Source organism: Denticeps clupeoides, unplaced genomic scaffold, assembly GCF_900700375.1.
Source record: "Denticeps clupeoides unplaced genomic scaffold, fDenClu1.1, whole genome shotgun sequence".
Lineage (NCBI taxonomy): Eukaryota > Metazoa > Chordata > Actinopteri > Clupeiformes > Denticipitidae > Denticeps > Denticeps clupeoides.
Genome location: NW_021630083.1, coordinates 524,129 through 547,282, shown reverse-complemented (window position 1 = coordinate 547,282; position 23,154 = coordinate 524,129). Strand labels below are relative to the sequence as shown.

Sequence of the window (23,154 nt, the reverse complement as noted above, 5' to 3'; positions counted from 1 at the left end):
ACACACCACACACACCACCACACACACACACACACTCCTGGACACACACACTCCAGAACACACACACACACCCCACAACACACACACTCCTGGACATACACACACACTCCTGGACACACACACACCCCCCACAACACACACACTCCTGGACATACACACACACACACTCCACAACACACACACTCCTGGACACACACACTCCAGAGAGAGAGAAACTAACTCCGGAACACACACACTCCTGGACACACACACTCACGCCAGAACACACACACACTCCTGGACACACACACTCCAGAGAGAGAACACACACTCCTCTCCAGCCGAGGTCACCCAGGTCTTCTAAAGTCTGATGAAAGCAGCCCTGTAATTGGAAGGTTGCTGGTTCGAGTCCCACCTAGGTCCTCCTGATGTCCCCACGTCCCCACACGCTGCTCCCCGGGCGCCTGTCATGGTGCCCACTGCCCACCAAAGGTTAAATACAGAGGACACATGTCACTGTGACCTGTGTGCTGTGCTGCAGTGTTTTGCATCATGGGCTGTGGGGGCGTGGCCATCATCTCTGATCTTATTTCATTATTAATGTGGAGCTCATGCCGTGTGTGCTTCTCCTGGCCAGCTGCTTGTCTCCCTCGCGGACGGACGCGTTCCGGCGCCGCTGGTGGATGGCGGGGTCGGCGGTGCTGGAGAACCTCACCTGCTCCGCCGTGCTGCTCGGGTGGGGCTCGCTTCTCCTCATGCTAAAGAATGCAAGATTTTATTCACACCTCTGCCCAGGTGAGTTGCTGAGGTTCTAACCAGCTGTGACCTCCACCCCGCCCTGAAGCACCTGCTCTTTTATTTTCTCCTGCTGCTAGAGAACGTTACTCAGGTGGAGGCGAACATCACGTCTGTGAGCTGCGTCTCCCAGGATGAGATGCTCAATCTGGCCTTCACAATCGGCTCCTTCATCCTCAGTGCTTCCACCCTTCCTCTCGGAATTCTGATGGACAAGTGTGGGCCTCGACCGATACGACTGACCGGCAGGTACAGACTCCCGGAGATCCATGGTGTCCTTCTGGCTCATGTAGAACCTTCTATTTAGACAAGCCTGAAGGTTTCACTGTGTGTAGAGATGAATGAATGAGTAAATGAGTTATTAAAAGCCACCAGGCATAAACATGAACCACATTCCAGGTGGAAGGTGTGGTTGCGGTGAGTCACACCACAGGTTCCTTTTTTCTGGCGTGAAAGGAAGCCCTCTCATCCCACAGTCCAGGTTCTTCTTTGTGGGGGGTGAAGGTCCTTCAGGGCCATTTGTCCTGCACCCTGGTGTCACCCTGGGGACGTTTCTAACTATTGTATTCTGTTTCAGTGCCTGTTTCTCCCTCTCCTGTGCAATGATGGCGATGTCAGCCTACAGCCCGGCAGGTGAGAACCAGCAGAAGGTCCCACGATCCATCAATGTGTTGATCTGTCAGTGCGTCTGATCTCTACTTCTGTCTCTTAACTCCACCTCCAGTGCTTTCTCCACTTATCTTCCTCGCCGTGTCACTCAACGGCTTCGGTGGGATCTGCCTGACGTTCACCTCGCTCATGGTGAGAACTTTATTTTGGGCGCATGGTCTTCATCACATTGACATTTACAGCATTTACCAGACGCCCTTATCCAGAGCGACTTACAACCAGTAGTTACAGGGACAGTCCCCCCCTGGAGACAAGTGTCCTGGGGTTTGAACCTGGATCTTCTTGTTCATAGACGAGTATGTTACCCACTAGGTTACTACCACCCATGACAACATCCATGACATCACATGAAAACGTGGGCACCTTCAATGCTGGCCAATCAGAGCGCAGACCTCCCACACACCTCCTCTGTAGACACGCCCACTCACCTCTAGAACTGAAATAAGGGCAAGCGTGCAAGCGTACACACACACACACACACACACACACACCTGGGAGTTATGTTTGCCAACTGATTTTCCTATTTGACTGTGTGTGTGTTTGTGTTTGTGTGTTCCCGACACACACGGGTGAGACATTGTTGCCTTTGGGATAAATGCTTGATTATATTTACCAACGAAGATCTCACACACACACACACACACACACACACACACACACACACACACACACACACACAGAATAACCTTCTGTTATGTGGAAATGAGAATGAGTTTTTCCATTCTGATGCTGCACCTACAGTCCAGCTGCTCCTCACCTTCTCTCCTCTCCTCTGTTGTCTCCAGTTGCCCACCATGTTTGGTAGCCTGAGCTCCACCATCCTGTCTCTGATGATTGGTTCCTACGCCTCCTCGGCCGTGACCTTCCCAGGGGTCAAGGTTCGAGCAGGATCCGTCCATGTTGACCTTACTCTGCCGCTTGCTTTGGAAAGCTTATTGACTGATCTTCATTTTCACCTTCTCAGCTGATTAATGACGCCCAGGTGTCATTTGGGGTCATCATGTGGGCGTGGGCGGGGCTTGCTGGCCTCATCTTTTTAAACTGTTTCCTGAACTGGCCGAGAGAAGCCTTTGTGACCCCCGAGGAGCTGGGGAACATGTGAGCGCTGCGTTCTTCTTCACTCAGGTCCAGTGATGCCCCTCGACTGTGGTACCAACGCTCCATCCTCTCCCTCAGGAAGAAGGTGCCACTGGACGAGTTCTCCTCGGAATGTAAAGCCAACGGGGACGGACCGCATGTGGCTGTGGATGGGGAAGCAGAGGACCTGAACCGCTTACCTGAGAAACTAAGCAGCAGCGCAAGTAAGAACCTTCATCTCCTCCATCTCCTGCTGCCGCTGCGTTGGTCTGCACTTCTCCGCCAACCTGTAAAACTCCACTGGCAGACCTGCTCTGTAATAATAATAATAATATTACATGTAACTTTTATTACAAGATCTGAAAGGGCTACAGGTTCAAAAACATCAAAACAGAGAGATGAATGAAACATCTGCGGGAGTGGAGACCACACGGTCAGTGGGTTGGGGAGGGGATTCCACAGCGCAGAAAGCCCCGTCTCCCTCAGGGTGCTCCTGGGTAGGTGGAGGAGGTGTCGTTGGTTGTGGGTTGAGAAGTTCTGTGAGGTGCACTCTCATCAGGGTCCCAGCTGCAGAGTTTTGAATGTGTTGGAGCTTCTGCCGGTTCTTGCTGGGATCTAGAAGAGACGTGCATCACAGTAGTCCACCCTGGACCAGGTTTAGCATCTGATAGGGAGAGAATGGAGCATAGTTTGGAGATGTTCCAGAGGTGATAGAAAGAGATCTTGCAGAGGTTGGAGTCCATTTGTGGGTAAATTTTTACACCAAGACTGGTCCCTGCTGAAGAAAGAGAAATATTGGAACCAGAAAAGGTGATGCTGGTTATGGGCGACGATTTGATCTGGTGAGTAGTGCCGACCAGTTTTGGGACGGTTGAGCTGGAGATACCTGAAGATACCTTCATCTCTCGCGTCACCTGTGGCCCCGATGTGACCTTTCCTCAGGTCCGATGCCATTCCGCTGCTCCGTCTTTTCTCCCATCTTCCTCTGGAGTCTGCTGACCATGGGCATGTCCCAGCTCCGCCTCATCTTCTTCATGGGTGCCATGACGAAGATCCTGGAGTTCCTCATAGACCATGATGACCCCCGCCGTGAGTGTCTCCACAGGACGTCTCCATGACGTTTATGAAATATGACAGTTATTATCCGCGTCTCATCCCGTGTTTTACTTCTCACCTTCAGTGTCTGAGAAGGAAACCGCAGAGAAAGGTGAAGCACCTGGAGACACCAGATCAGGTTTTTTTATTTCACTTCCCATCGGGATAATCTGATGACGTTTTCATTCCCTCCTTTTTCAAAGTGAGTTTCTACTCGTCCGTCTTTGGGACTCTGCAGCTTCTGTGTCTGGTCACCTGTCCTCTGATTGGCTACATCATGGACTGGAAGATGAAGGAGTGTGAGGAGGTGGAGGATGGCGAGGGGAGAAGGTGTGTGTGTGTGTGTGTTTCCCACGCCCTTCTACATACCAGGTGTCTCAGTTGACTGGAATGTGTTTTATGTTCTACTAGAATGTGGTGCGACCAGTAGTTTGTATTGTTGGATCTGTAATGACTTCATTCTCCTCCTCCTCCTCCTCCTCGTCATCATGATCATCAGATCATCATCGGCTCCAAAACGGGACAAAAAGATCCAGAAAGTGACCAACACCATCCGAGCGTTCACCCTGACCAACATCCTGCTGGTGCTGTTCGGAGTTTTATCCCTGATAGACAACCTGCATCTACAGGTAAAACAGAGAGAGAGAGACACACAGAGAGAGATGGAGACAGACAGACAGAGACAGACAGAGAGAGAGACATTTACATTTACATTTACAGCATTTACCAGACGTCCTTATCCAGAGCGACTTACAACGTGCTTTCAAGTTACCATCGATGAAGAGGTCAATTCCGGTTCACTAGGACCCCCAACTATGAATACATCTATTTTATTCGCTCTGTTGTAGATTCTGTACACAAAGTTTGACAAGAAAATTACAATTTAATCTAAGTATTCTCTAAAGAGGAAGGTGTTGAGCTGCCGTGTGAAGGTGCTCAGTGACTGAGCTGGAAGTTCATTCCACCACCGAGGAGCCAAGACGGAGAAGAGTCTAGATGAACGTTTTCTGGTTCATAGGCAAGTGTGTTACCCGCTAGGCTACTACCACCCTACACAGAGAGAGGGAGACAGAACTAGTCAGAGAGAGAGGGAGACAAACAGACAGAGAGAGAGAGAGAGAGAGAGAGTGAGAGAGAGACATCTACTGCTGTAAAAGGCCTGTTTGTGGTTCCGTGCAGATTCTGTCGTTTGTTCTGCACACGTTGGTCCGTGGATTCATCCACTCCTGCTGTGGAGGGCTGTACGCTGCGGTGTGAGTCTCGTCACTCTTCTTCTTCATTCTACACTTTCATTCCCTCGGGACAAACAAGCCGTCTCCTGTCCACCAGGTACCCGTCCAACCACTTCGGAACCCTGACTGGCCTGCAGTCGCTGATCAGTGCCGTCTTCGCGCTGCTGCAGCAGCCGCTCTTCATGCTGATGATGGGACCCCTGAACGGGAACCCGTACCGGGTGAGACCCCGGAACCGGCCCGGCCCGGCTGCGGCGCCGTCCTGTCCGTACTCTGACCCTCGCTTCTCCTCGCAGATCAACGTGGGTCTCCTGACCTTCTCCCTGCTGGGCTTCCTGCTGCCGCTCTACCTGCTGCGCCACCGCCGGCTCCTCCTCCTCCAGCAGCGGGCGGAGCCGGCGGGAGAAGACCCGGAGAGTCGCAGCCTGACCGCTCAGCAGGCGTAGTCTTCAGACGTAGGAAACAACTACCTCCTAAATACCTCCTGGATGGGTTCCATCAGCTGCTGCAGCTCTCATGTGGTGCCATTTCAAGAAAGCCATAATCTTCAGAAAAGTATTTTACCCAAGAAGAACGTCGCCGGTGTGGAACGTGTGCCGAGCTCAGATGTTTGTGTGTCATTTGAACTTTTACAGTTTTATGATGAAACATGCAGCCTCGGTTCCTCACTATGGAACCCGCTCTGATGTTAAAGACATTGAGCTTTTAGATGATCTTGAACTTGATTTGAAGACCTGAAGAATCCAGAAGAATTCCAAATGAGTTTTCACTCTCAGGGCAAAATACCGGAATAATGAAAGTGTTCTATGCAAAGATCCATTCTGTGTTTAAATAATAAAAAAAAGCTGAAACGCGTGAATTCTGATTCGTTACGTATCCAGGATGAGTCCTTCACCCACGAGGAAGGTCAGAATGTTCATGTAGACGTGCCATGTGAGTCGCGTTAATGTTGAATCTTACATTTACGGCATTTACCAGACGCCCTTATCCAGTAGTTAGAGGGACAGTCCCCCCCTGGACACACTCAGGATTAAGTGTCCTGCTCAGGGACACGATGGTAGTAAGTGGGGTTTGAACCTGGGACTTCTGTTACCCGCTAGGCTGCTACCGGCCTGTGAATCAGTAAATTAGTTTACTATTTACTGCAAATGAAGGAGAAGTTTCACTCGAATTAAGTCCAAGCGGACGACTTTATTCACTTAGAAAAACAGCAGGAAAAAAAACGTATTCTGGACGCTTATCAAAATTTCGTTCGCCCCTCTCTCTCTCTCTCTCTCTCTCTCACACACACACACACACACACACACGGGCGAGCGGGCGGGGCCCTGGCCCCTCCCTCTATCGCAGGCTGTTGCTGCCTGGCTGAGACGTGGTCATTCCGGGGTGGTCCGGACTGTGGCGGTTCTGTGGGGAAGAAGAGACGCGGCAGGAATATTGTCATGGTGGACAGGACGGGGGACAGGACGGGGAAGAACGTCTAACTCACCTTCTTCTTTTTCTTGTCTTTCTTCTTCTTCTTGCGCTCGGGGTCGTCGTCTCGCTTCTTCTTCTTTTTCTTCGGGTCCGAGTCTGAGGGCGTCTCTGTGATGATACAGAAGAGGTTACGACGTGACCTTTCACCCGGCCGCCAGCGCGGGGGACATGGCGGGGCGGGGTCACCTGGCGGTATGGGGTCCTGGGGTCGGTGGTGTCTGTGTTTGTGTTTACTCGTCTTCTTCTTCGGTGGTTGAATGTGCATTAGTCTGTACTGTTCCGGAAGCTACAGAGGGGAACACAACCAGGGGTCAGGGGTCACCATCTCCACACACGGACCTATCATGTAGAGGGGGCGTGGTTACCGGGCCCGTGTGCAGCCGGAACCCCGTCAGCAGCGCGCCGGTCAGCGGACTGAAGGAGTTCCCACAAACCGGCGGCTTTTCAATCAGAGACCTGAGAGAACTTCCGTCCTGAACACCGGGACAGTCGATCATTCCTGGACAGGGGACACGACCGTAGTAAATACACAACTACAACTACACACTCATACACACGTCCTGAACACCGGGACAGTCAATCATTCCTGGACAGGGGACACAACCGTAGTAAATACACAACTACACACTCATACACAACTACACACACAGACACACAACTATACACTCATACACAACTACACACACAATACAACTACACACTCATATACACGTCCTGAACACCGGGACAGTCGATCATTCCTGGACAGGGGACACGACCGTAGTAAATACACAACTACACACTCATACACAACTACACACACAGACACACAACTATACACTCATACACAACTACACACACAATACAACTACACACTCATATACACGTCCTGAACACCGGGACAGTCGATCATTCCTGGACAGGGGACACGACCGTAGTAAATACACAACTACAACTACACACTCATATACAACTACACACACACACACACACACACGTCCTGAACACCGGGACAGTCGATCATTCCTGGACAGGGGACATGACCGTAGTAAATACACAACTACACACTCATATACAACTACACACTCATACACACGTCCTGAACACCGGGACAGTCGATCATTCCTGGACAGGGGACACGACCGTAGTAAATTCACAACTACAACTACACACTCATATACAACTACACACACACACACGTCCTGAACACCGGGACAGTCGATCATTCCTGGACAGGGGACACGACCGTAGTAAATACACAACTACACACTCATATACAACTACACACTCATACACACGTCCTGAAAACCGGGACAGTCGATCATTCCTGGACAGGGGACACGACCGTAGTAAATACACAACTACAACTACACACTCATATACAACTACACACACACACACACACACGTCCTGAACACCGGGACAGTTGATCATTCCTGAACAGAAGAGACGACCATAGTAAATACACAACTACAACACACAACTACACACACAATACAACTACACACTCTTACACACATCCTGAACACCGGGACAGTCGATCATACCTGAAAAGGGGAGAACGTAGTAAATACACAACTACACACACACCCCAACACACAACTACACACACAATACAACCACACACTCCTACACAACTACAACACAACACACTCGTCCTGAACACCGGGACAGTTGATCATTCCTGAATAGGAGAGACACCCGTAGTAAATACACAACTATACACACAACTACACTCATACACAACTACAACACACACACACGTCCTGAACACCGGGACAGTCGATCATTCCTGAACAGAGGAGACGACCGTAGTAAATACACAACTACACACTCCTACAAAACTACACACACAATACAACTACACCCTCTTACACAACTACAACACACACACATCCTCAACACCGGGACAGTTGATCATTCCTGAACAGGAGAGACGACCGTAGTAAATACACAACTACAACACACAACTACACACACAATACAACTACACACTCTTACACACATCCTGAACACCGGGACAGTCGATCATACCTGAAAAGGGGAGACGAACGTAGTAAATACACATCTACACACACACCCCAACACACAACTACACACACAATACAACCACACACTCCTACACAACTACAACACACCACAACACACTCGTCCTGAACACCGGGACAGTCGATCATTCCTGAATAGGAGAGACACCCGTAGTAAATACACAACTATACACACAACTACACACTCATACACACCACAACACACACGTCCTGAACACCAGGACAGTCGATCACAACTACACACACACACACACACACACACAACACTACACACTCCTACACAACTACACACGTCCTGAACACCAGGACAGTCGATCATTCCTGGACAGGGGACACGACCGTAGTAAATACACAACTACAACTACACACTCATATACAACTACACACACACACACACACGTCCTGAACACCGGGACAGTCGATCATTCCTGGACAGGGGACACGACCGTAGTAAATACACAACTACAACTACACACTCATATACAACTACACACACACACACACACACACACACGTCCTGAACACCGGGACAGTCGATCATTCCTGGACAGGGGACACGACCGTAGTAAATACACAACTACAACTACACACTCATATATACAACTACACACTCATACACACGTCCTGAACACCGGGACAGTCGATCATTCCTGGACAGGGGACACGACCGTAGTAAATACACAACTACAACTACACACTCATATACAACTACACACTCATACACACGTCCTGAACACCGGGACAGTCGATCATTCCTGGACAGGGGACACGACCGTAGTAAATACACAACTACACACTCATATACAACTACACACTCATACACACGTCCTGAAAACCGGGACAGTCGATCATTCCTGGACAGGGGACACGACCGTAGTAAATACACAACTACAACTACACACTCATATACAACTACACACACACACACACACACACACACACACACACACACACACACACGTCCTGAACACCGGGACAGTCGATCATTCCTGGATAGGGGACACGACCGTAGTAAATACACAACTACAACTACACACTCATATACAACTACACACACACACACACACGTCCTGAACACCGGGACAGTTGATCATTCCTGAACAGGAGAGACGACCATAGTAAATACACAACTACAACACACAACTACACACACAATACAACTACACACTCTTACACACATCCTGAACACCGGGACAGTCGATCATACCTGAAAAGGGGAGAACGTAGTAAATCCACAACTACACACACACCCCAACACACAACTACACACACAATACAACCACACACTCCTACACAACTACAACACAACACACTCGTCCTGAACACCGGGACAGTCGATCATTCCTGAATAGGAGAGACACCCGTAGTAAATACACAACTATACACACAACTACACTCATACACAACTACAACACACACACACGTCCTGAACACCGGGACAGTCGATCATTCCTGAACAGAGGAGACGACCGTAGTAAATACACAACTACAACACACAACTACACACACAATACAACTACACCCTCTTACACAACTACAACACACACACATCCTCAACACCGGGACAGTTGATCATTCCTGAACAGGAGAGACGACCGTAGTAAATACACAACTACAACACACAACTACACACACAATACAACTACACACTTTTACACACATCCTGAACACCGGGACAGTCGATCATACCTGAAAAGGGGAGACGAACGTAGTAAATACACATCTACACACACACCCCAACACACAACTACACACACAATACAACCACACACTCCTACACAACTACAACACACTACAACACACTCGTCCTGAACACCGGGACAGTCGATCATTCCTGAATAGGAGAGACACCCGTAGTAAATACACAACTATACACACAACTACACACTCATACACACCACAACACACACGTCCTGAACACCAGGACAGTCGATCACAACTACACACACAACACTACACACTCCTACACAACTACACACGTCCTGAACACCAGGACAGTTGATCATTCCTTAACAGGAGAGACAACCGTAGTAAATTCACAACTACAACACACAGACAACTACACTGCCCCCTTCAGGCCGCCAGTTGAGCTGAGTCCAGCGTTCACCTGGAAGTTCTGGCAGGAAGTTGCTCAGCTTCTCCTTCACCTTCTTGCCGCAGAACTTGTTGTAGGCGTGCTCCAGGCTGTAATACGTGATCAGGTTGGTGTTTCCAGTCAGGTCGTTTCCCGCTGAACACGGCAAGAGAAATTCTGTTTTAAAAAGTTCATTTTCACACTTTACATACAAGAAAATCAACTGAAAACGAGACCATTACACGATTCAACTCAGCCCGGCTTTAATGAAACCTTCTCTGACAAGAGAGAAAATGAAGGACACGCAGGTATTAAAATGTGAACAGGCTGTGGGATTTAAAGCGTCCATCACAGAACTTTTATTCTCTTGTAAGAACTCGGCTACCTGGCAGCTCCCGCAGTAAATAAAAAGGCTCGTTCATGGCTCCCGGCTTCCGCAGGACAGGCCCCTCATCCCCGGCCTGTCCTGTCAGCTGAGCCGCCAGGGGCGCCTGGTTCTGCGGCAGCGGCGGCGGCGGCTTCCCGGTGCCGAAGCTCATGGCGGAGGAGCCCGGCGGACCCTGGGGATCAGCTTGGCCAAAAAGCGTTGAGAATATTTCCGTCATATCTTGATTAATACATTAAAAAGTAAATTTGAAACTATATGAAAATATCCATGAATGTGTCTCATATGTCGCTGCTGCCGTTCGGCGGTAGACGCCACGCTTCATCAACACTCGTTCTCATTGGTCACCGCGATTCACCAAACACGAGGCCTCCGCCAATCACAGGCCGCCTCAGCGGTCACGTGTCGTTAACCGGGGTTTCTACTGAACCCGCTTCACTTATTGTAATAACAGGAACGTTTAAGAATAAAATGCTGACCGGTTTATAATGAAGAAAAAAAGACAAAGTATAATGTAAAACAAGTCATGTTTTTTATTTTTAAATCAATGTCGATATGTTTAAAATACTCGGGATTTGGGTAAAAATGAATTCAAGAATATGGCCATTTTTTGTCCATATTGGGCACAATTACACATTAATAGGAAAATTAGACCATGTCTGTGTTCAAAAGGGATAAAATATTTCTTAAGAAGCATCCAAGTTCTCAGCTGGACAGAGTGAAGAAACCAATGCCTCCAAACCTCCAATAGATGCCTAAGAGAGACAGAAAAAGACAAACATATGCAGGATCAGCAGACTGCGTTGAAGCAGGAGATGCCGGCGTGAAAATGAAGTTATTTCTGCTCATGTTGGAAAGGACAAAGGGATCCGTGTTAGCCCCGCCCACTTACTTTTAATATAACATTAATTCTAAAAACATTATATTAATTAACAATGTTTTAAATGCCCTATTCTTAATTATTCATGACAATACATTTTTTTTATCCCTAGTAGCCAGTGGTGCGTAGTGGGTAGGGAAGCGGACCCGTAATCGGTAGGTTGCGGGTTCGAATCGACATGGTGGTTATGTCCCCACCCACTGCTCCCCGGGCATGCAATGAGTGATTATTTGTCATATGTGATACACGATACTATCATTGTGTCCCTGAACAAGACACTTAACTCTGGATAAATGTAAATAAAATGTGTCCTCTGCATGAAACCATCACCAGGCGCCCGGGGACCAGTGTGTGGGAAAGGCATCTTGATTCGAACCTGTGACCCTAAACCTGCTGCACGTGAAGTCACCTGCCACTCCTGCGCAGTTTTGGCGATGTTGTCCTCTGCGCGGGAGATGGCCGCCCGGCCCTCCTGCACCCTCTGAACCAGCACGGCATTCTCCTTCTGCACCTTCCTCAGCTCCCGCCGCAGAAACTCCTCCTGGCCGCGATAATACGGGACCAGAAAGCTGCACACGTCCTGCTCCGGGACGCCGCTGGGGCGCCTGCAAGCACAAGAAGTACAGGTGACAGTCCACCCTCTCTAGACACGAGGAGGACAGCAGGTTATGAAGATTTGTACGTGTAGTTTTCTTTATTAAAGCATTTCACTGCATTTCATACCGTGTATGACTATGTATGGGACAAATAAAATTTGAATTTTATGTATACATTAAAAGCAAATTCGCATTAAATAAAAAGGCTCACCATGCAGGCGCGGTGGAGTCTTTCGCCAGATCCTCCAGACGGTCCAACTCCTTCAACTTGCCTTCTAGCTCGCCTTCTTCAATAACCTTATTAATGTCATCCTACACACACACACACACACACACTGAGCAAGTCACACGCAGACCCGCGAAGAAAGTCGGGGGAAAGAAGACGAACCTCCACGGCTTTCTGCAGACCACTGACGAACTGCTCATGAATGACTTTGGTCACCTGGGGGTTCTGCTTGTACAGCGGCCCGAAGGTCTGAGCGAACCGGTAGAAGCTGGAGCCAAAAACAACATGGGCGTCCGTCAAACGCGGCGCTACGCGACCATTGTTTCCGGCTTCTATATCTCACCTGGCGTCGGCTACGAGTCTCTTTAGGGACTTCTCCAGAACCTTGTTCAAAAACACCAGTCTGTTTATCCGGGGCTCCGCTTTTCCGCTTCTCGACTCTTCGTCCATGTTGATGTTTACATCGTTCGCGCCGTCCCGCCAAAGAAGGCGGAAGTGACGCGACCTACGGCGCGCCTGCAGGGTCTAATTCACCAAGACCACGACCTCGTTTCCGCCTTTACCGTCTGCGCCTGCGCACACGACGCCAACTACATGTCAGAATATTCACATAATTATACTAAACGTTACTTGTTATATCCTAAACATAACTCTACCTCTTATATCCTGAATATAACTTTACTGTTATATCCTGAACATAACTCTACCTGTTATATCCTGAATATAACTTTACATTTATATTACATTTACAGCATTTACCAGACGCCCTTATCCAGAGCGACTTACAATCAGTATTTACAGGGACAGTCTCCCCCTGGAGCAACTGAGGGTTAAGTGTCTTACTCAGGGACACAATGGTAGTAAGTGGGATTTGAACCCGGGTCTTCTGGTTCACAGGCGAGTGTCTTACCCACTAGGCTACTACCACCACTTTACTGTTATATCCTGAACATAACGTTACCTGTCTTGTCCTGAATATAACTTTATCTGTCATAGGTAAAGTTATAGGCACAGCCACTTTGAAGTGTCTTATGTTGCTTTGTCGTCCCTTATTCATTTTATAGACTTCATAGTATTTAAATTGATTGATTTTTGTGTCATTTAGCTTTGTCGTATGTGTATTTTTTGTATAAATGCACTATGTGTGAAGACTAGAGGGTAAGGAAGCAGTGCACATCAATGGGTGCCACGGTGAACCAGAAGACCCAGGTTTAAACCCCACTTGTGTCCCTGAGCAAGACGCTTAACCCTGAGTGTCTCCAGGGGGGACTGTCCCTGTAAATACTGACTGTAAGGCGCTCTGGATAAGGACGTCTGAAAAATGGCATAAATGGAAATGTAATGAAACGTTACATGCTGCTTCTGGGCGGGGCTTGTCGGGAAAGGGGTGGAGGAAAGTAAAGTCACGTGATGACCAGCTCTGCACCTGTTCCCCTCCATCAGCAGGAAAGCAGGGCAGCTGCAGGCCGTCTCTCTCTCTCTCTGTTTTTCTCGGCGCTGAAATGGGGCTGATCACGGGACTGTTCGTCTTCATCTACCACCTCCCGCGGATTTATAAATGGATCCTGAAGCCGTATTATCTGCTGTCGGTCCTCCTGTCCTCGGCATTCCTCCTGGCCCGGAAGCTCGGCCCAGTTTGCCAGCAGCTGCCCTCGCAGCGGGAGGACGGGGACTCCTGCAACTTCGACTGGGTCAGTTCCACCAGAAACACTTCAGATCAACTCAAACGCAGGTTGTGCCATGAAAGCACGTCTTGATATCTTCACGATATTGGTTTTTATTATCACGTTCTGGAGAAAGTTTGGAACTAGCTCCTCTCGCACCAGTTCTGTCTGTTCCTGTTGGGATTTACTGTGGAAGCTTCACTGTACCATTAAATTCTGGTGTGTTTATCTTCTGAAGACCGTACACGTCCTGACCAGAATATTTTTATTCACTTGCTCACTTTCCATAACTGTTTAGTTCTAGTCAGGGACGCAGCTGCTGGAGCCCATCCTGGGACACTGGGGTCGGGGTGGGGCACCACACACACACACACACACACACACACACGTACAATACACACACTACACTACACACACACACACGTTCAATACACACTATACACACACTACACTACACACACACACGTACAATACACACTATACACACACTACACTACACACACACACACGTTCAATACACACTATACACACACTACACTACATTACACACACACACGTTCAATACACACTATACACACACTACACTACATTACACACACACACGTACAAAACACACACACACACACACACGTACAAAACACACACTACACTACACTACATTACACACACACACACACACACACGTTCAACACACACGTTCAATACACACTATACACACACTACACTACACACACACACACGTTCAATACACACTATACACACACTACACTACATTACACACACACACGTACAAAACACACACACACACACACGTACAAAACACACACTACACTACACTACATTACACACACACACACACACACGTTCAATACACACTATACACACACTACACTACACACACACACGTTCAATACACACTATACACACACTACACTACATTACACACACACACGTACAAAACACACACTACACTACATTACACACACACACACACACACACACACACGTTCAATACACACTATACACACACTACACTACACACACACACACACACGTACAATACACAATATACACACACACGTTCAATACACACTATACACACACTACACTACATTACACACACACACACACACACGTTCAATACACACTATACACACACTACACTACATTACACACACACACGTACAAAACACACACACACACCCACACGTACAAAACACACACTACACTACACTACATTACACACACACACACACACACACACGTTCAATACACACTATACACACACTACACTACATTACACACACACACGTACAAAACACACACTACTCTACACTACATTACACACACACACACACGTTCAATACACACTATACACACACACGTACAAAACACACACTACACACACATACAATACACACAATACACTACATTACAAACATGTAGAATACACACTATACACACACTAGACTACACACACGTAGAATACACACTATACACACACACGTACAAAACACACACTACACTACATTACACACACGTACAATACACACTATACACACACTACACACACACACGTTCAATACATTATACACACACTACACTACACACACGTAGAATACACACTATACACACACACACACGTACAAAACACACACTACACTACACTACACACACATACAATACACACTATACACACACACACGTTCAATATACACTATACACACTATACACACACACACATACAATACACACACTATACACACACACACACGTTCAATACACTATACACACACTACACTACATTACACACATGTAGAATACACACTATACACACACTACCCACACAAACACACACGTACAATACAGTGTGTGGGGACGGTGCAGTGGCACCTTGGCAGATCGGGATTCGAACCGGCAACCTTCTGATTCCTTAACCGCTAGGCCACCACTGCCCCTCATCCTGAGCGACTTACAACGTGCTTTCAAGATCGATCTGATCTCAATTTCCCCCAAAAAGGTGGTCAAGCCTCAATGTAGAGAAGTTTTAGTCAGAAATGAAACGCTGCAAACGTGTCAAACACTCAAATCTCCGCAGTTTCAGCACGTCATTCCCTTCCTCTGGATCCTCCTGTTAGGCGTCGCCATTCTGGATTCAGTAAATATAAATTCATCCTGGGAAGTCCTGCAGTAAACTCTTTAGGTACATGGACATCTGATCAATGTTAGATGAACTGTGGAAGACTTTTGCACGGGGCAGTTTGTGCAAGATGGAAGGTTTCAACACAGGTAACCAGGTTTGTGTTGGCTGTGTGCCAGAGAGAAGTGGAGATCCTGATGTTTCTCAGCGCCATCATCATGATGAAGAACAGAAGAGCCAGTGAGTATCATTCCTCTAATCGTTCCCGGCTGTTGGTGGATCTCCACAACAAGTCCTTCTTCATCACCAGTCACCGTGGAGCAGCATATTGGGAACATTTTCCTCTTCAGCAAAGTGGCCAACATCGTCCTGTTCTTCAGAGTGGACCTGCGCCTGGGTCTCCTCTACCTGTCCCTGTGTGTGGGTAAATATGTTGCAGTGCAGAGGTGGCTTTTCCAGGACGTTGTCTGCCGCGCGCGGTGACGTTCTGAGCCTGTACCCCACAGTGTTCATGGTGACCTGTAAACCCCCCGTCTACATGGGCCCAGAATACACCACCTACTTCACCGACAGGACCATAGACGTAGGTGCCGCTCTGAGCCGAGCGCCCTGGTCTTCCTGCAGAACGTAACGTCCTCTGTTCCATCTCAGGAGGAGCTGCAGAAGGACGCTCGCGTGGTGTGGATCGTGGAGTTCTACGCCAACTGGTCACCGGAATGTCAGTCGTTCGCCTCCGTATTCGCTGACCTCTCACTAAAGTAAGAAGCATGTCAGGTTCTAGGCCGTATTAACCGTGTAAACACACCAGTCATTTCGTATTTATTTCTGTATTGAAGGTACAGCTGTGCTGCTCTCCGGTTCGGTAAAATCGACGTGGGTCGATATGCAGACGTGGCGGAGAAGTAACTTCCGACAATTCCTACTAATTACAACGTAGACGGATGGAGACCACCTTACATGAACTCTGACCTTTTACAGGTACAGGGTGAACCCCTCCCCACTGTCCAAACAGATGCCCTCACTGATCCTCCTGCAAGGCGGAAAGGAGGTGATGCGGCGCCCCCAGGTGGACGCCAAGGGTCGCGCGCTGTCCTGGAGCTTCACGGAGGTGCGATGTGAGCCGGGAGGTGGTTTCATTCATCAGGTCCTTCTGTCAGCTCAGTTAATCAGGTCACCATCTTCTTTAGGAGAACATCATCCGGGAGTTTAATCTGAATGAGCTCTTCCAGAAATCAAAGAAGATGATGAGTAAAGAGCATGAGGAGAAGACAAGAGAAGCAGCCAGCGAGCGGGAGGGAGGTGCTGAAAATAAGAAGGACAAATAAAAACCATCCAACTGGAGAAGAATCGTGACGAAGGGGATGGAAATTAAAATGGTTTAAATTGTTCTTCATTCTTTAGGTTTCAGTAAAACGCATGAAATGTTTGGTGTTGAAAATGACAGCCTGACTCCGCCCCCTGCTGGGGAGGGGGCGTGGCTGTTCAGAAAGACAGAGACATTGACTTCCGAGGGTGTTTACATTCTTTATTCATTTCACGTCTGCAGCACCGCCTGGTTCCTCAACCAATAAAAAGATGAAAGTGCCACTGGTTTCATTACAGTCCGTTACGGAGCTTCTCGCCGCGGTGGCCCATGTGCAGAAACGGCGTCACCTGGCGTCACGCGCTGTTGCATAATGTGGGAAACGTTCGGTGACGTTGGGACCTTTGTGCTGTTGAGCCGGACAACTCATGTGCTCAGAAACAACGACACTCCTGATGGAACACGTCTCCTCTTTGGCTGAGATTTCAAGTCTTCCACGATAGGCTGACACAGCTACTGACCATGACCTTTAACCCCACTACACTACTCTACTACTCTGGAAAACACACACACATGCTTGACTTCTTCCTGAAAGAGACAGACAGTTCAGCCCTTTTCGACGTTCCTGACGTTCCTGGTGCAGGAAATGAGGGGGTGGATGCTGCCGGGGGCGTGGCCTCCATAGTTGATCCTGCAGTTCCTGATGTTTAAATGGTCAAATGTTCTTCTGTTGAGAAGATGCCTGAACAACCCCACCTCCTCTGAAATATACATTAAATATACATCCACTTGTGGAGCAGGTGGAGGAAGAGTCCACAGCCACCTGTCTGATGATCTTCGTCCGACGCCAGTCACCGGCGCCGTCCCGTCTGCTGTGTTGTGGGAGGAGCTAAACAGCGAGAGGGAGCTGGGATTCGTCAGGCCTGGTGGACAGGTGGTGCTGACTGGGTGGAGAACAGAGATGTTGTGTTATTGTCCAGACCTGGAGAGTTCACTCACACACACACACACGTTAAATATCATTCAGAAGGTTCTGGATATTGTGCGCTTTTCAGCCAGGTGAAGTTGAAAAGGAGGAGGAGTGTGGAGTGGAGGAGGTGTTACTCACTTTCCTGCCTGGGTCCCTCCCCCTGTTGTAGAAGGGGCTTGTGGGATATCAGCCCCACCTGTATAAGAGCGTGATTTACCAAGGACAGACTGAGGGGCGGAGCCTGGCGGAGGAGACCCCAGCGAATGAGTACGAAGGGAGGAAGCTGGAACGCGGCTGGAGGGTGGACTGGTTGGGCGAAGCAAAGCTCTGTGGGAGGAGTGGCATAGGCGGGCGGGGCAGGCCTGGAGGGAACCTTCCCTCTGCTGAGCGGACAGGAAGGGGGAGGAGTATCCCATCATGGGTGGAGGATCCTCAGGGCCACGCCCAGGAGGAGGGGCCGGTTTGAGTGGAGCGAGTTCGTGAGCGGCTGATTCAAACTCGGGGCTCTCAGATGGCGTCAGCAGGCTATCGTAAGAGAGGCTCCCGTTTCGAGGCGTCTGATTGGCCAGGCTTTTGTAGCTGGTGGAGGTCGTGCCCTCTGACAGCAGCGGCCCGAGGACGTTGTGTGCAGTGTAGGCAGATCGGAGGCTTGAGGACTGAGATGCTGCAGCTGATTGGAGGACTGTGTCGGTGAATGACGGGTAGGACCGCCCACCCACGGTGGAGGCCCCACCCAGTCCCCCCGGGCCTGTGCCGCCTCCTTCCACTCCTCCCCGCCCCCCAAAACCCCCTCTGCTGGACAGGCTGGGGTCAGAAACACAGCTGTCCCCGCGGGTCATCTGAAAAAGAGAGACAGGTCAGAGGTCAGAACACCCGCAGATCACCACCGGCCCCTTCCGAGGGCGTGTCTGCACCTTGCCAGAGGCGTGGTTCTTCGCTGGACTCCCTCTGGTTGGCCGGTACTTGTATAAGGGCGGGGTTGGGGGATTTTCCCTCAGGTATCTGCTCTCTGGTTGGGAATATAAGAACGTTTAGCAGGCAGGGGCAGCGGCCCGGACGATGGCGCCGGTCGGGCGGGGCACTCACCGTCGGCGCGGTCCGGAGGCTCGGTGTCAGTCGACTGACTCTGGATCAGCTCCAGGCTGCTTTTAGACTAGCATTCAGGCACACAGATACACGCTCACAAGCAGGAAGAGCAGGGCGGCTTCACGCTGCACACATCAACTCTGCTCTGCACCTCGGCCGACGGCTACGATTGGCTATATATACGTCTGTTTACGGCCGCACGGCGAAAGGGCGTCTACCTGCTGGATCCCGTTATCAAAGACTTTATCGGTCAGCTGGTCTTCTGGGGCCTCCGGCCGCAGGAAGGGGGGCTCCATCTGCGGCGAGGCGGGCGTCCGGAACCGACCCAAATACCTGCAAACACGCAAGGCTGAGAACCGGCGGCGGGTCACCACAGGTCCTCCTCACTTACCTGGGAGCTTGGGAGCTACAGAGGACGTGCGAGGCGTTCCTCCAACAGCCTTGAGTGAAGGGATTAACTCCGCCCCTGAACTTCCCCGTCACCTGTAGAGAGGGGGAGGAGCCTGCGGTCAGAGCGAACAGCGTGACTGCCGTGTCGTGTGTGTGTGTGTGTGTGTGTCTCCGTGTGACACCTGCTCGTTGGTTGTCCTCCCTCGTGCCACCAGTACGATGTGGAATCCTGTCAGTCCCGCAACTGGGACGAGGAACAGGCCAGCGACGCACATCACAGCGATTCTGCACCAGTGGGAGGTTAGGGAACGTCACGCGGTTACATCACTAGATCTTGTGGTGAGGTGAGGGTGTGTGGGACTGCAGGATACGTAACGGCAGCGTGCGGCGTGTCCAGTCGCTGGGTGTGGTGGAGAACGTAGAGCAAACCGAAGCCAAACACACCCAGGATGTGTGTGGTGAGAGAAAGCAGGAAGAGGAAAAAGTAGCGATAATTCCTTCGACCGATGCAGTTATTTACCCAGGGGCAGTGGTGATCAAAATCCTGCACACACACACACACACACAATGATAAGAGTGTAAATGTAAGTGTTAATATAAGAATATTAAACATTGAGTGCATTGTGGGAGTGGCTTCTGTTTATTGCGAGTTTTGGTGGGAGTGGTTTGATTACTTTCTCAGAACTGGTGGGTGTGGACCCTGTCAGTATGGAGGGCGTGGTCTGAGGTTACTGAGTATTGGTAGGTGTGGTCACTGTCAGTATGGAGGGCGTGGTCTGAGGTTACTGAGTATTGGTAGGTGTGGTCACTGTCAGTATGGAGGGTGTGGACTGGGGTCAGTATGAAGGGCATGGTCTGAGGTTACTGAGTATTGGTAGGTGTGGTCACTGTCAGTATGGAGGGTGTAGACTGGGGTCAGTATGGAGGGCATGGTCTGAGAGTACTGAGTATTGGTAGGTGTGGTCACTGGCAGTATGGAGGGCGTGGACTGGGGTTACTAAGTATTGGTAGGTGTGGTCACTGTCAGTATGGAGGGCGTGGTCTGTGGTTACTGAGTATTGGTAGGTGTGGTCACTGTCAGTATGGAGGGTGTGGACTGGGGGTTACTGAGTATAGGTAGGTGTGGCACTGTCAGTATGGAGGGTGTGGACTGGGGGTTACTGAGTATTGGTAGGTGTGGACTGGGGTCAGTATGGAGGGTGTGGTCTGAGAGTACTAAGTATTGGTAGGTGTGGTCACTGTCAGTATGGAGGGCGTGGTCTGAGTGTCACTGTACCTCCACACAGTTGTCGCTGTCAGTATGGAGGGTGTGGACTGGGGTCAGTATGGAGGGCATGGTCTGAGAGTACTGAGTATTGGTAGGTGTGGTCACTGTCAGTATGGAGGGCGTGGTCTGTGGTTACTGAGTATTGGTAGGTGTGGTCACTGTCAGTATGGAGGGTGTGGACTGGGGTCAGTATGGAGGGTGTGGTCTGAGAGTACTGAGTGGGTGTGACTTGTTCAGGTGCCATTTCAGTGTCACTGTACCTCCACACAGTTGTCACACATGGAGCAGTGTGAGCAGCGGGGAGGTCTGTAGAAGTGGCAGGTGGAGCACCACTTCATCCGCACCTGAATCCCCCGAATCTCCACCGTCTTGTACAGTGGAGCCCTGAAGTCATCCTCCTTATCTTCATCTTCCTCCGCTGTAGCCCAACGCAGACACATGAACCCCACCCTGGTTATTTCCACGGGGAAGTTGGGGTGAATGAAGGGTGTGACATCGTACCTCTGGGGAAAATGCCGGGGTCCATGAAGGTCACCATAAAGAAGTTGGAGAGTGTGAAGAGGAAGAGGAAACCACAGCAGAGCGGGATGAAGGAGGAGTAAACTTCCGACAACCAGGGACACCTGCAGCAGGAACTCAATCATTATTATATTTGTGGAAGATAAATATTTCTGTTTAATAAATACTTTTCATGGCGTGTCTGCACGCTCATCACTTACGTGAAACAGAGGAAGAGTGTGGTGGCGCCCACCAGAAATGCCGTCGCTGCCGACACCGGCACATAGCGGCTTGGGCGAAGTGGGCGGGACGGTGGAGTGGGAGCTCCTAAAGCCCCGCCCACACTCAGGCTTTCCGTCATGGAGACTGTGTGTGAAGGAGTGTGGAAACGATGAAGGCGGGGTGAAGGACGCCTCCAGCTGGGTGTGACATCTGCATAAATTCGGATTTATAAAAACAGGCACACCTCGTGTCTGACATATTAAATATGAAAGAATATTTATTTAACAGCTGCTGAAGGCTGATCTACGTCTCCACAGGAGGCGGCCCCTGGTCCATGAGCGGTGGCATCTCACTACAGCAGGAGATGGGATCTCTCAACGCTCTTCCTGTTCCCAACCGATGAAGTAGCCTCACCAGACGCTCCACCTGGGTCAGGTCCAGTCCTACTGACAGGTACGTCAAGGTCCGTCTCAAATCCTACCAGAAAACCCCCGTTTATCATGAATCACTTCTGTGGAGCTTCTCAGCAACGTCAGCCTGGAAGAAGGGGAACACCGGAGAATTCTGAATGTTCTGGAGGGTCTCACCTCCACACATCCCGTCATGCTCTGCGCTTCGGGAGATGAACACCTGGATCAGGGGGCTGATGACCTTACAGAGGGGCGCCAAATATCGCGATATAAAGCGAGAGCAGGCTGCAGGTTGCCAAGTCCGCTTCAATTCAGAAACTTTAGGATTTTTTTGAACGTGAGGATTTTCTGTTCACCGGTCGCCCGCGTAACCGGAGCTCCGGTCACCAAATATGCTTGTAAGACCGTAAAGTCGGTGCAGGGGAGAGATAGTCAATTACCTGAATTTCACCGGGGTGGAGCGACTCGGTCCTGCGTGCAGGATGAGGAGAGACCCGGCATCGGCGGAACGCCACGGCGCCGAACCCGCTACGGTCCGGGCTCGGTGGCCCGAACGTGGCTTTCATCCATCAGATGTCCTTGTGCCGCTGAAGAAATCTGCTTTACTACGGCGGCCACTTCAGAGCGCAGTCCGCAAATCTCGCGAGAGTAGCGGCGAAGCAGCGCGACCTCTAGCGGACGGATACGGAACTACGG

General features: G+C 49.8%; 5 protein-coding genes across 9 annotated transcripts; 2 read left to right on the top strand and 3 right to left on the bottom strand.

Moving 5' to 3' along the window:
- Positions 1-616: 616 nt before the first annotated feature.
- slc43a1a (solute carrier family 43 member 1a) lies at positions 617-5,655 on the top strand. Its single transcript, XM_028968270.1, has 14 exons — positions 617-774; positions 855-1,023; positions 1,352-1,407; positions 1,499-1,575; positions 2,229-2,321; positions 2,408-2,541; positions 2,620-2,744; positions 3,463-3,609; positions 3,701-3,727; positions 3,819-3,945; positions 4,115-4,244; positions 4,795-4,868; positions 4,945-5,068; positions 5,144-5,655. The coding sequence occupies exons 1-14, from the start codon at positions 663-665 to the stop codon at positions 5,291-5,293; spliced, it is 1,545 nt and encodes a 514-aa protein (XP_028824103.1). The 5' UTR covers positions 617-662; the 3' UTR covers positions 5,294-5,655.
- Positions 5,656-6,013: 358 nt separating this feature from the next.
- med19a (mediator complex subunit 19a) lies at positions 6,014-11,131 on the bottom strand. Its single transcript, XM_028968274.1, has 6 exons — positions 10,807-11,131; positions 10,455-10,577; positions 6,686-6,819; positions 6,507-6,606; positions 6,334-6,428; positions 6,014-6,251 (listed from the first exon to the last, which is right to left on the bottom strand). Exons 1-6 carry the CDS (start codon positions 11,024-11,026, stop codon positions 6,186-6,188), a joined length of 738 nt encoding a protein of 245 aa, XP_028824107.1. The 5' UTR covers positions 11,027-11,131; the 3' UTR covers positions 6,014-6,185.
- Positions 11,132-11,316: 185 nt separating this feature from the next.
- On the bottom strand, positions 11,317-14,602 carry pmf1 (polyamine modulated factor 1). Of its 2 annotated transcripts, XM_028968276.1 has the most exons (6): positions 13,935-14,602; positions 12,852-13,080; positions 12,671-12,776; positions 12,494-12,594; positions 12,096-12,291; positions 11,317-11,561 (listed from the first exon to the last, which is right to left on the bottom strand). In XM_028968276.1, exons 2-6 carry the CDS (start codon positions 12,956-12,958, stop codon positions 11,493-11,495), a joined length of 579 nt encoding a protein of 192 aa, XP_028824109.1. In that variant the 5' UTR covers positions 12,959-13,080; positions 13,935-14,602; the 3' UTR covers positions 11,317-11,492. The 2 variants fall into 2 exon arrangements, with proteins under 2 accessions (XP_028824109.1, XP_028824108.1); XM_028968275.1 differs by lacking the exon at positions 13,935-14,602 and having other exon boundaries at positions 12,852-13,242.
- tmx2a (thioredoxin-related transmembrane protein 2a) lies at positions 13,923-17,896 on the top strand. Of its 2 annotated transcripts, none has more exons than XM_028968272.1 (8): positions 13,923-14,199; positions 16,492-16,552; positions 16,623-16,736; positions 16,819-16,895; positions 16,964-17,070; positions 17,149-17,214; positions 17,291-17,420; positions 17,500-17,896. In XM_028968272.1, exons 1-8 carry the CDS (start codon positions 14,011-14,013, stop codon positions 17,635-17,637), a joined length of 882 nt encoding a protein of 293 aa, XP_028824105.1. In that variant the 5' UTR covers positions 13,923-14,010; the 3' UTR covers positions 17,638-17,896. The 2 variants fall into 2 exon arrangements, with proteins under 2 accessions (XP_028824105.1, XP_028824106.1); XM_028968273.1 differs by having other exon boundaries at positions 13,941-14,199; positions 16,623-16,732.
- On the bottom strand, positions 17,817-23,105 carry zdhhc5b (zDHHC palmitoyltransferase 5b). Of its 3 annotated transcripts, none has more exons than XM_028968269.1 (13): positions 22,899-23,105; positions 22,048-22,585; positions 21,830-21,951; positions 21,589-21,746; positions 20,582-20,605; positions 20,433-20,461; positions 20,244-20,346; positions 20,063-20,154; positions 19,890-20,004; positions 19,672-19,738; positions 19,500-19,594; positions 18,724-19,424; positions 17,817-18,559 (listed from the first exon to the last, which is right to left on the bottom strand). In XM_028968269.1, the coding sequence occupies exons 2-13, from the start codon at positions 22,185-22,187 to the stop codon at positions 18,505-18,507; spliced, it is 1,701 nt and encodes a 566-aa protein (XP_028824102.1). In that variant the 5' UTR covers positions 22,188-22,585; positions 22,899-23,105; the 3' UTR covers positions 17,817-18,504. The 3 variants fall into 3 exon arrangements, with proteins under 3 accessions (XP_028824102.1, XP_028824101.1, XP_028824100.1); XM_028968268.1 differs by having other exon boundaries at positions 20,433-20,605; positions 22,048-22,258; positions 22,335-22,585; XM_028968267.1 differs by having other exon boundaries at positions 20,433-20,605.
- Between the last annotated feature and the right edge of the window lie 49 nt (positions 23,106-23,154).